Source organism: Python bivittatus, unplaced genomic scaffold, assembly GCF_059951505.1.
Source record: "Python bivittatus isolate LINGU-HERP-01145 unplaced genomic scaffold, Pbiv_v1 ctg000480_np1212, whole genome shotgun sequence".
NCBI lineage: Eukaryota > Metazoa > Chordata > Lepidosauria > Squamata > Pythonidae > Python > Python bivittatus.
The window spans coordinates 59,880,448-59,893,722 of NW_028277075.1; the positions used below are offsets into that span (position 1 = coordinate 59,880,448).

The 13,275-nt window shown below is 40.6% G+C and overlaps 1 protein-coding gene across 2 annotated transcripts in view; it reads left to right on the forward strand.

Moving 5' to 3' along the window:
- Positions 1-383: 383 nt before the first annotated feature.
- Positions 384-13,275, forward strand: part of OSBPL5 (oxysterol binding protein like 5) — a 174,766-nt gene continuing 161,874 nt past the window's right edge. Inside the window, exon 1 of one of the 2 annotated variants that reach the window (XM_088146039.1) lies at positions 384-603. In XM_088146039.1, coding sequence (XP_088002165.1) covers positions 589-603 — 15 coding nt within the window. In that variant the 5' untranslated portion in view covers positions 384-588. The remainder of the gene's footprint in view (positions 604-13,275) is intronic. The other variant, XM_088146041.1, reaches the window with a different exon arrangement.

A 13,275-nucleotide genomic window follows, 5' to 3' on the forward strand; every position in this document is an offset into this window, starting at 1 on the left:
GTCAGTGGTGACTGAAGGGGTTTATAAGCTGAATGAAAGCAGGACACAGCTACTCACTCTCTGCCATTGGAAACCTAGAGGGAGTAGGCATCAGGAATCACGTTCTCTTGGGCATCAAATACTTCTACAATTACGGGACATAACTGTAGCTGCGTGCAGAGTGAAAACCCGGCTATTCATTTTCCTTGTTTCTGTGTCCATCTAAACTCTTCCAGACCTCTGTACTGTCTGGGAATGAATCCACGCCTCCCACTGTCACCTTCCCCCTTCCACACACCCACAAGCCAAGAGATTCCTCTGGGCTGGTTAGCCACACAGAGCATTGCATGCAGCTGGTATGCAATGCCCCTTTCTGCCCTTTCGGATGCTGGTCTTCCTCATTGGTTGATGCCTGCATCTGCAGCCAAGGCACGAGAGAGGAACGGTCTCCTGTGGAATGGATGGCGGCTTTAGAAAATTTAACTGGCTGAAGCATCACTTCTTTCCTGGCTCCTTCCCTGAAATGCTGGATTGCTTGAGATGGGAATGAAAAGCACATTGCTCTGCTGAAGGCTGTGGAAGGACTGCTTGGAGAACAACGCCACACTCATGCCTTGCTGCACAGTGAGTAGATTCAAAGGATCTCACTCTGCATGTTGTTCTGTGTCTGTGGATGATTTACTGAAACTCCCAGTTAAACCTACAGCATCAGCAGATGCTGTTTAGCTGTGTGGAGATGTCCCTGGTTGTTACTGAGATCCAGTGATTATTGTAATGGACTACTGCATTGAGTTCTGCCTCGGATTAACTCCTTCAGTGTAAGATCCCTTCTGTGTCATAAGCTTTCTCTGCAAGATGTCTATTTTAAAACAACAACACCCCCCCCCCCCCGCCCCAGCTTTAGCCTTTTGCTTAAAAAAAATACTTAGATCACCGGGGTTATAAAGAGAAAGGAGGAAGAGAAACCTTTGCTGATTAATGTGGTTTCATTTGGGGTTAACTGATTTTGAAGTTGGGAGGGAGTTGGGTGGGTGTATTTTGGCTGAGGGTTGTACAGCAAGGGCTGGGTTTCCAGATGAGTAAAACTAGGGCATTGTAAAAGAGGAGGGAGAGAGAAAGCTTTCACTTTGACCAGCCAGCAAGTGTCCTGGGCTTAAAGGGACATGGTGCTGCATTGCACCGAAATTACTCCCTAACAGTTCTCCACATTGGACATGATTTCAAAAAGTACTGCTGCCTAGGGGAAGGAAAGGAGGGGTGGCCCTCCAAACCTCTGGGAAAGCTTGCAGGGCATCTCTCTTGGACTGCAGCAGCTGAGGAGCAAAAGGTGCAACTGAACCTGAAAGGGCCTCCCGGACTTTCGGAGCGTTGTTGAACGTTGCAAGCAAAAGCTTGCTCGGCTACTATAACTGGCAAACTGAGATTCCAGGATCTGGGGCTTGCTTTTCGCTAAAACGAAAATACCACTTGTCAGATGCAGCCTTTGGGAATGGAGTGCGGGAGAAGCAGCAGACTTTCCTAAGCAATAGGAAATGGATGTGGGGAACTGGGCGCCTGCTTCAGCTGCTTCTTGCTCACCCCCAGACACTGCGGTGCAGCTGAGTTATCCATCACAGCCTTGTTTCTGCACGCTGCATGGCAGGGATTTGATTTCTTCCAGGTGGCTATCGTGGCTGGAAAGAGCTTTACTGGTTCTGCAGTTCCTGATGGCTGTTGACCAATTGATCCTGCAGCAGGTGCTCAGCTCTCCCTGGGAGTTGTGCATACCCAGAGAAAAGGTGCCACAATGAATCATAACTCACATTGCCAGACTTTATCCTTTTCTTTTTGCCCCCAGTGTTAACCCAGCAAAACTCAATTCAAGTACATTATAAGCGGCAAGCCCCTCCCCTTGGAGAGCCTGGATAGTCTAGTAATTGCCTGTTGCCATTTTCCTCCATGGGGCTGTTTGGTTTCTTTGATTTCTATAGGCTTGGGGCCAAGCTGACAAAAACAAGGAAGCAAGAATGGCATGGTTTTCAGTAAGGGATCTTTTACGGGGAAAATCCAGAACTTCGGAAACTGTAAGAGGAATTTCCCAGCCTCTTTTACAGTGACTTAATTAAGGTGCAGTCTCTTTGAAATGCTTTTTATCAGATGTCTCCCCATCTGGGTTGAACTGCTAATTACAAGATAATCTGTCAATGGACTTGGGCCTCAGTTTTCCCAGCCTCCCCACAGTCTCTTACAGTCACTTTGATCCAGGAACAAAGGTGTGGCCAGAACTAACACTAATTTTAAGAATGTAATACTTCATTATTTAGAACAGTGCTCCTCAACTTAGGCCACTTGAAGATGTGTGGACTTCAACCCCCAGAATTCCCCAGTCCACACATCTTCAAGTGGCCAAGGTTGAGAAAGAGTGATTTAGAACTAAAAGGAACAATCTCAAAAATTTATAGGTTATTACTGCAATCAGAAATAGAAAATCCACCATATGGATTAAAGGAAGCTTGGGATACTGATCTTGGTAATCCCATACAGGAAACAAATTGGCAGCAGTCATGGAAGCTGGGTGGATTCACTTCAGCTTCAGTGCAAGAATTGCAGTGGGAGATTATACATCGTTGGCATTGGACTCCTCTTAGATTGGCACATATAGATATCAAGCTTATTTTTCTAAATGTTGGACAGGGTGCCAAAAAAAGGTCATTTTTTCATTTGTAGTGGTCATGTGATAAAATTATATCCTTTTGGTGAAAGAATTTTGGAGAGATAAGTATTATCACTAAATTGAAGGCTCTCCAGAGTTAAGCTTATTGCATTTATTTACAGGACCAAACCAAAAGCTTAAAATAAAGAATTGATTATCTATTTAATTTTAGCAGTCAAAACAATAGTTGTGCAACATTGGAAAACTCTGGATAATGTAACAATTGAGGTGTGGATTAGCAAGGGCTCTTCAGTTGCCACATTAGAAAAAAATCACAGATAAAGTAATGAGACTTCAGAAGAAGGAACCACAATTTTATCAAATTTGGTTGGATTTTATGTTTTACCTTAATAGCAATAGATTATAATTTGGTGTACACTTTATATATGGTAAATTTTCAATGTATAGTACCCATCTCTTTATCTCCATTGAAGTAGATCTTTTTTGTATTTTTGATTTTTTTTTCTTTATATGTATTTGGATTTATGTTAATGTATTGCTGATATTGCTTCAAATAAAATAAAATTAAAAATCTAAAAAAAAGAATGCATGGCCAGAAGTCCCTCTGTAGCTTTATCCAACTGATGCACCCAGCAAAACTCTGCACAATCATTGTAGTCGATACATGTGAAGAAGCACTATGAACTAACCTTTAGCTAGGAGAAGGCAAATTGTTGAAGCAACTAGCAGCCACTACTCTAATTTGAGGATTCAGATCTCATCCATCTTGTAAGCTGTTTTGGACATCTGAGGAAAAACAAATTGTTCCTGTCCTGACCTATACGTGCTTTACCCAACACTGTGTGCACACATTGGAAATATTTATCCTACTATGAGAAACCACAGTCGCTATGAAATGGCAAAGATAGACAATGACCTTTTGGAACTCCACCCTATAGCCATTTATGTGAATGGCTTCCCATGATTTGAGCATTTTAATAGAATATCTGCTATTTGATTATCAGGTTGTGTGAACTGGGAAAAGGAGAACATAAACATATTCCAGCATAGTATAGTATTCAGAATGTTCATTCTGTATCAGCTTGAAGTGCACTCAGTAAGCCTGGATAGTTGTCACCTCTGTCACTGAATACCAAGTATGTTTCTTACCAACTTCTGTTGGTATACTAACCGTACTTTTCCAGGCAGGGATAGTCTGGCTACAGAAGATTATGTATTGGTAACCTTACATTTAGATTATTAAAATATGTTCTATGTGAGTTTGCCCTTGTACTGCAGTTGATCTGGAAGCTCCAGTTAGTGTGGGATAGAATGAGTGGGCATTTGCACAGAACTCCTTTACTGAAGTAATGACATTGCCAAATGTCTATTGAACGAGGTTCAGTATGTTGCTCTTGACATGTAAGGATAGCTGACAGGTCCCCTTTGCTGTGACAGGGTTGATGGCTACAAATGACTGGAGAGGGGCTGAAAACCACAGAAAGCAACCTTATCTCTACTCACAGTGCCATGGTTCCGGAATGCTCTCGCTCTCCTGAAATGCATGAGATGGTTCCTAGGGGGATGTGTGAAAGGTTGAAACAGTTGCTGTGTATTGAAGACACGCTGTTTCAAAGTTGTTGGAAATGTTCTGCGTTTGAAACACAAGCCAGCTCCAAATGAACAAAGCAGTTCATTTTCTATGCCAAAAAAAAAAAAAAGTTTCAAACTGGAAATTCAGAATTCTTGGAATTAGAAATGTTTTGCCTAGAGTAATATATAATAACATTTTAATAATAAGAGTAATATATAATAACATTTTCAATAAAATTATAAAATTCCTCTCTCACCCTTATGGGTGGTATGTGTCTTCCTCAATCTTGGGTCCTGTACCAGAGGCCTGGGAGTTTGAGGGTTCTGCACAGTATCTTCGCTGTTCCTAGCGCTGCACTCTTCTGGACAGAGAGCTCTGATGTTGTTCCTGGGATCTGTTGGAGACACTCTCCCAGCTTAGGTGTCACGGCCCCAAATGCTCCTATCACCACTGGGACCACTTTGGCCTTTACTTTCCACATCCTCTCTAGTTCCTCCTTCAGACCCTGGTACTTCTCCAGCTTCTCATACTCCTTCTTCCTGATGTCGCTGTCACTTGGCAACACTATATCTATCACCACCTCTGTCTTCTGGTCCTTGTCTACTACCATGATGTCTGGTTGATTGGCCAGTATCTGCCTTTCCGTCTGGATCTGGAAGTCCCACAGGATCTTAGCCCTGTTATTCTTCACAACCTTCTGTGGAATCTCCCCTCTGGACTTGGGGGGGGGGGGTGTAGCCCATACACTGTGCAGATGTTCCTGTACACAATACCAGCTACTTACTTGGTTGTGACATTCAGTATATGCTGTTCCTGCCTGCATCTTACACCTTCCACTATGTGTTGGACTGTCTCTGAGGCCTCTTTGCACAATCTGCACCTTGGGTCCTGTCTAGTGTGGTAGACCCCTGCTTCTGTGGATCTGGTGCTTAGTGCCTGTTCTTGTGCTGCTGTGATGAGTGCCTCAGTGCTATCTCTTAATCCAGCCCTTTCCAGCCACTGGTAGGATTTCCCAATGTCCCAATATATATATTGAAAATTTTAAACACAAGAGTAAGACTAATACAAACTAAAATAGAGCTAAAAAGAAAAGAGAAAAAGGAAAAAAGAAAAAAGAAAAGAAAAAAAGAAAGGTACAAAAAGAAAAAGAGTAGCAGAAAAATAGAAAAGAAGAAAAAAGAAGAAGGAAAGGCTGCCTAGAGTCACTTATACATTGAGATAGGTGGTGTATAAGTTTGATTAATAAAATAAAAATAAATACATACATACATAAGAAAAGATATAAAGAAGTGGCTCCCAATCTTCTTTACAGCAGTTATCAGTACAATTAGAAATTGACCTCTCTCTCTAAAGTTACATCGTGACTCTCTTCTTTCTATGATCTATCCTATCTAATCATCAAAACCATAAATCAGAAGTTCATTTTTTTTTCTTTTTTACACAAAAAGTCCATAAGGGGCTTTCAGTCACCAATAAACACAGGTATTGTCTTTTCTCTGATCCAACCAGTCAGTCTGGCCATTTTAGCAACTCCCGTCATCCTCACCAACCATCCCTCTGTCGTAGGTATTGCCAAATCTTTTCCATCTTTGCACGTACAATAATATTGCTGCAGTTATCATATATATATATATATATATATATATATATATATATATATATATATATAATCTCCTACCATAGCACATTTGAGACGGTAATGGATGGCATGGGCAGGGAAGATTCTGGAATGGAACTTCAAGGTTGTCAGGAGGGGGGAGAGACATTCCAGGGCAACCGCCTCCTCAGCCCACAGCAAGAGTGTGGGAAGACGAAGCGGATGAGGCTAGCCCCTCCCTAGAGGCTCACGGGTTATAGCCACTAGTTGCATTAGCATAGGTTTAGTCTGGCGAGATTGATGTCAAGTTCAGCCCAAGAACCGCAATGAGGCAATCCAGTACAGTTCAGTTCCTTTATTAGCTCGCACCTAATAGACAAAATCTGGATGTTTCTACCCAACTAAACTATTTGCTCATATTCCCTATGGCCAGGAGACTATGCGGTTCTCATGGACAAAGTGTACATGCCAAAGGACAAAATACATATCTATTTAAGGTAATAACTTTGGACATACAGTGAGGCCTGATAAGCATTATGATGGATATGTGTAAGTGCTTCCAGATGAATGTTCGCACATGCATCAACTGTATGTATGGAAACACTCGCACACAATTTCCTTTTCTAGATTTCGACCCACCAAACTTCGGTGAAAATGGGATTTAATTCTTCCATCTTTCCTGCTGCAGTAAAATAAAAAGTTTGCAATTTTCTTGTGATTAGATTAGATCAGTGTTTCTCAACCTCAGCAACTTTAAGATGTGTGGACTTCAACTCCCAGAATTCCCCAGCATCTGGCTGGGGAATTCTGGGAGTTGAAGTCCACACATCTTAAAGTTGCTGAGGCTGAGAAACACTGGATTAGATTATAGTAGGGGCTAGAATGGAAGACACAAATTCCTGTGAAAGATTTAGAGTCAAACAACATAGTTTAATCAAAAACAATTTTGATTATAGAGTCAAACAGCTCTCACTTCAAACAAATCTTGAAATATTGCTATTCAGGATACTAAGCATTGTTTTGTTTTTTTCACTCATTAATTACAGAGCTGTAAGAAAAATGTCTCCCTATAACTGATAATTATGACTAAACCTTGTTCTGTCACTATTTTAATTTTGAAATTAGCTACACTGATCTGGGTAAAGCAGAAGAAAAATCATCTGATTTATATGCATATAAGGAGGATACTAATAGATGATGTGCAGTGAATAACTACAAACACATATTGAGCCATAAGACAGTCTGCCTCTACTTTGTCCTCGGCTTGCCATGAGAACACATTAGACAGTGTGAAGATGAAGTAAGACACATTTGTGCTCACAGTATGTTATAGAAAACACTAGGCTTCGATCTGGAATTGCAGGCAAGTCACTGCTCTTTCTTTACTTAATCATGCCATTAAAATTAGTGAAGTAGCTCAGTGCCACTTTGTCCACTGTGCAAACTTCTCTGCTTTCAAGTGGTATAGGTCATAGTTATCTGGGAATGTCAGCCCCACTAGGTAGACCAGACCAGAAAAAAGACTAGAACTATACTATAGGCTATAGGCTATAATAATAGCAACAGAATTTTGCAAGTCGGATTGTGCTTTACTTCCCGTCCTCCTTACATCTCAGCGGATCAGGGGATGTTTGCCCAAGCAGCTTCTGAATACAATCTTGCTTAAAGAATGTTTTAGCCCTCTTTGCCTAAGTAATGGTTCTTGCATATTTCTGTCAAGATCATCTTCCTGACTCTCTACAGGAAGCACATCATATCCCACTGAGGAAATACTGGATTTAAATTCATTGGGAAATTCTCCTATGCTTTGTCAGTGGGAAAGCTTGCTTTTGTGGCCTGCAATCTATGTGCCATTCCTCTACTTGTGCCCATGTGTCAGCTGTTCTTATTTGTCTAGCTGGATGAGCAAGTTTAGAAGATGACCAGAGGGATCACACAATGCATTACCCTGCTAACATGGAAGTGGAATTATTTTTAAAGCATGAAGGAAAAACATGGTGACCTATATTTGTACATACTAACAAAAAAGGATGTGTGTGTGTGCCTAAATATCCACTTTATTATTTGGGCAGGACTTCTACCATAGCCTTTGTTCCAAGTTGTTTTTTAAGACTGTAGGACTTGAAACAGAAACCTACACTTCTATGCATGGCTGCCCTATGTGGTGAGGTACCAGAACTATTGTTTGGAGCAATTCCCTTGATAACGAAAGGTTTACAGTTATTCGAGGGGCTCTGCTTACCCAAGCAGACTGATGATTCCCCTCAACTGAAAGGGGCATTGTCTAGACTAGGACGTTGTGTTGAATTTTATGCTTGATGTTGTCCCCATGCTCATATCTATGCTACCTAAAACAAAGTTCTTGTGGTATACACATCTTCTGCATGTGCTGCTTGCCAGGGCCAAGGAAGGTCCAAGATCATGTCAACTTCTATGCCCAGGGAAGACACTTTCTTCGGCATAATTTCAACTGACAGGGAAAAAGAACAGAAAGTGATCTCTTCCTCTTGATTAAATACCTAGGAGTATGTCATTCAACCCCCGCCCCCGAAAGTCCTGCTGTGCTGCCTCATCATGGCAGGGGGATGGGAGATGAATGAAGAATGCCAGGAGTGTATAATCCCTGCAGGGTCACCCAAGGGATGAAGGTCATTCCCACTGTTCAGCTAAAGCAATATAGGAATACGTTTGAGGCAGATGATCACTTTAGCAACAATGGCAAGGGCATTATTTCATACTGTACAGGAGAAGGCGATGCTTAACCATTCTTGTATTTTACCAAGAAAAGGACATTCCAACCATGGACTGGTATGCTAAGGGACACCAATGGACAGATAGTAACTGATTCCAAGAAGATCAAGCACAGATGGAAGGAGTGTACTGAAATTCTGTATAGTAGAGATGTCAACCTCCAAGATACCTTAGAAGATATTCCCTACTTACAAGAACCTCTAGTATTAGAAGACAAAGTTAGATTAGCATTCTGGTCATTACCATGTCAGAAGTCTTCAGGAATTGATGGAATATCTACAGAAATATGAAGAAGAAGAATCTGTAAAGAATCAGAAGAAGAATCTGTAAAGACTATAACCAAGCTATGCCAGCAAATCTGTAGAAAGACACAGTGGCCAACAGATGTCAGAGGTCAGTCTGTATACCAGTACCAAAGAAAAGAGACTCAACAGAGTGTGCAAATTATCACACAATATCCTTAATTTCACATGTTAGCAAAATAATGCTTAGACTCACCCAACACAGATTAGAGTCCTACACAGAAAAAGAAATGCAAGATGTTCATTTGGCTTTAGAAAAAGCCAAAGGACAAATGATGTTATTGCTGATGCACTTTGGATAATCGAGAAAGCCAAAGAATACCAAAAAAGAGGTCAACGTGTCCTTTGTGTTGATCATGTCAAGATGTGGAATGTGCTTAGAAAAATGGGAATCTCAGAACATCTCACTGTCCTCATGCAAAACCTATACACAGATCAGGAAGCCACAGTCTGGATGGAACATGGCAAAACAAACTGGTTCCAGTTCAGCAAAGGAGTGACACAAAGCTGTATACTTTCTCCTCATGTATTCAGCCTATATGCTGAATATATACTGAGGGAAGGTGGACTGGAAGAAAATGAGCATGATTTTATAATTGGAAGAAAAAACATCAATAACCGAGGCTATGATGATGACACTACTCTGATAGTTGAAAATGCAAATTATCTTCAAACTCTAGTAATGGAAGTCAAGGAGTACAATGAAAAAATGGGATTAAGATTAAATATAATGAAAATCAAACTACTTAAACAGGTCCTGCAACCAGCCTTAGAATTGACAATGAATATATTGAAGTGGTGAATAGCTTATCCTTTTTAGGATTGATTAACAACAGTAAAGGAACCAGTATTCAAGAAATACACCACAGACTAGCACTTAGCAGAGTAGCACTGAAGGCCTTGGAACAGTTATTCAGATACCAAAATGTCTATACTTATGAAGATCAGAATCATGCAGACAATGGTTTTCCTGTGATGCTGTATGGAAGAGAAAGTTGTACTCTAAAGAAGCAGGCTAGAAAGAGTGTTGATGCTTTTGAACATTGCTGTTGGAGAAGACTCCTGAGATTACCAAGAAAACAAACAATGGATCATCCAACAAATCAAGCCTGAGTTGTCACTTGAGGCACAAATGATCAGGCTCAAGTTATCATACTTCGGTCACATTATGCGAAGACCTAGCTCTCTGGAGAAGGTTCTAATGCTCTAAAAGGTGGAAGGAAAGAGAAGAATAGGATGACCAGCAGCAAGATGGATGGACTCAATTATAGCAGCAAGGGGTACACCACTGGAAGACCTGGAAAAAATTACTTAGGCTGCTAAACTTGCCATGCTCTCTTGCAAAGGTTAATCAGATATTCTGGCAAGTAACTAGGGTATAGCTTATCTTTATAATCAGTGGCTACACCAAATAAAATGGCTTAAGTTTTTTATACCTCCTAGTATTTCTAAATATTTTACAGATAGAAAGTCACTTATAAAAACTGATAACCTTAATTAATTTGAAAATAATTTAAAGCCCTACCAAAATAATACAAGAACGGGGCATGGTAAAGTCAAAGGATTATCCAAGAGATAGCCCTGATGTTTCCATAGTCATCACCAAGAGAAATGTATATGGGGACAATTTGTTCAGACATGCATTATTTCTGTGGAATATTTGAACTGCATTGGGGTACACTATCTAAAAGATTGTTGGACTCTACAGGTTCTTCTTCTAAAGTCTTCTCCAATCTGATAACCTCCTGATATATAGAGACTATAAATCCTAGAATGGCTGTGTCACCTGAGAATCTTGGGAGTTGCAGTCTCAGAATATCCAGAAGCTGGAAAAGGTTGCCTGGGGCTACAAAGTCAACTGATGGCTCCAAGTAAAACAGCAGCTGTTCTTTCCCTCACTAGACCTGGTTTTACCCTGGCAGAAAGGATGCTTTCACACATGTGACAGCTGTGTGTGGAGTCAAATAAGGTTCAGAGGTAAAGACCTGGAGAGTCTGTGGCTGCCAAGGTCAGTTGCTGCCAATGACCAGAGAAGGGAGGTGCTCTAGCTTGAAGTTGTACATTGCATATGCTTGTGACATCTTGTTTGGGGTGTCATGTACTGTTGATTGATGCATTTTGTGGATGGGCAGTGTGGAAGCATTGCTAGCAACTATTATACTTGGCAGCAATTTTTCCAGAGTATCTGTTGGCAGGCTGTGACATTCCTTCTTGCTTATACTACAGGATGCATTGGTGACATTGCTGCCTTGAGAGTATATATAGCATCAGAACAACTTTGGTTTACATGAAACTGATTCCTGATCCTGGAAGGAACACTTCTGTGGTGGTGGTAATTTTAAATCGCCAAATTATAATTTATGCAGTGTTATATCTGTCTTCTTTTGCTTTTAATTCTGGACATAGTTGTGCCCCGGTGATTTGCATTCTTCACAATTCAAAACAAAGTTATTGCTTTGCTGGGGTTCTGGCCCCAAAATGTGCCAAATATTTAGCAAGCACTCCAATTCAACAAGGACACTCTGTCATTTATTATGTAATTGACAACAACTCCTACTAAAATGGCTTAAACAAGACAGTTTAATAAGCAACTGTTTTCTTTGCAACTAAAACCAGGTTATCCTGAGTTTCAGGGTGGGAACACAAAAAAGGAGATTGAGAACTTCTTTTTAAACATCCTCATCTTAATGTTTCTCATCTCTGATTCCTCCATATGCCAACTTTGGTGCCATCGGGTTCTGTAAGAATGAAAATAGGAGGAGGAAGGGGTATTAGGTATGTTTGCCGTCTTGAGTTATTTGTAAAAATAATAAAGGTGGGATAAAAGATCTAAAAAAAGAAAAGTACAGTGTCCTGTGGAAGTACTCTGTAATTTCCCATAAAAGTCCAGATTGAAATGGCTGTTGTACATTGAAATAACCACAATTAATTTTGCTAAGGAGATCCAAATTATGTTGACGTGAATTAAAGTTATGGATTCATACATTTGAGCCCTGGGTGCATATATTGTCCCTGAAAGCTTTGGGTTCAGCCTTGAAGACTCTCTAAAAATATCCACTAAGATCCTTTTTTAAAAAAAATGTGACATAAGGGAAATGTATTAAATAAATTGGAAGCATTGATATAAACTGGGTTTAATTTAATTTTAATTCAAATCTAACGTAAATTCAACTAAATCAAATGTTGTTTTTGTTCACCCACCTTTTTGTCCTGGACCTGCATACCTTTCAATGTACCCATCCACGTCATTCAAAGGCCCACATGTCATTCTAGACCACAAAAATCTGGCCAACTGCTACATGGCAGGAATTACATGCAGAATATTCTATCTCTTTAGGGCTATCTAATGTCCATCTAGATTTTTATAGTTCAGATGCAGTAGCCTCACAATGTTTACAACTGTAAATATTTAAATAGTTGTAAACCTCTCACTTAGAGAGAGTGAGAAGCCATTTATCTAATACTGGAATAAAACCAGGCTGGCAGGCTGCCAGCTGGCAACCAGTGAGTAAATAGCGCTGCCAACTGGGGGTTGAACTGCTATTTGCAAGAATGCTTGTGATCCTTGGAGGCTGGTTTCTTCTTTCCTGTGCTACAATGACTTGCATAGTGGGGAGCATCTTTATATATGGGAGATGATGGGTCATCGGGATAGGAGAACATTATGGGGGCATCTGCCTGACAAGAAATTGGCTTCTCCCGGGTCTGTGTGACATGAGGTTGGGAAACTTCTGAGCAACGTTCTAATTTCAGTTCTGCAATGCATACACTCCTCCTCCTCCTCCTCCTCCTCCTCCTCCTCCTCCTCCTCCTCCTCCATCTCTGCAACTTTGCCATGATATCTTCTTGCCATCGCCACACTGTCCATTGCTTTGCAGACTCCAGTGATGCCACTATGGATGCTGGAACGTTAAGAATATTTTTAATTCATTTCGTGCTTTTAGGAGTACTGTATTTTTCACATCCTGCTCTATGCTGCCAAAGCTGCAATAATTCACATAGCAGTGCCAGTGGCAAATCTCTTTCCCTGGTGTTCTGCAATATAGGCTTGCTCTTTTAGCCTCTTTAAAAAGGTCTGAGTATATTCAATCAGTGACAATGCAACAATAACATTTCAGTGTGATTAAAGTTTTAAAAATAATGTGGAACATAATAAATATGAATACAAGGTCTTTACAGGTAGTCCTCATTTAGCGACCACAATTGAGAGCTGCAAAACAGTCATTAAGCAAAGCAATTGCTAAATGGAACCACAATTGTGCTTATGATCTTGCTTTAGCTTTTCTTTGCTTTCCTTTGCAAGCCTCCCCAAAGTTCTGACTCTTTGACTATACATTTCTAAAATGGCTGTTTAACCCATTGAGTCCTGTTAGGTGGCTGTTTAGCCTCTGCTTGAGCACATCCATTGAAGAATAGTCTA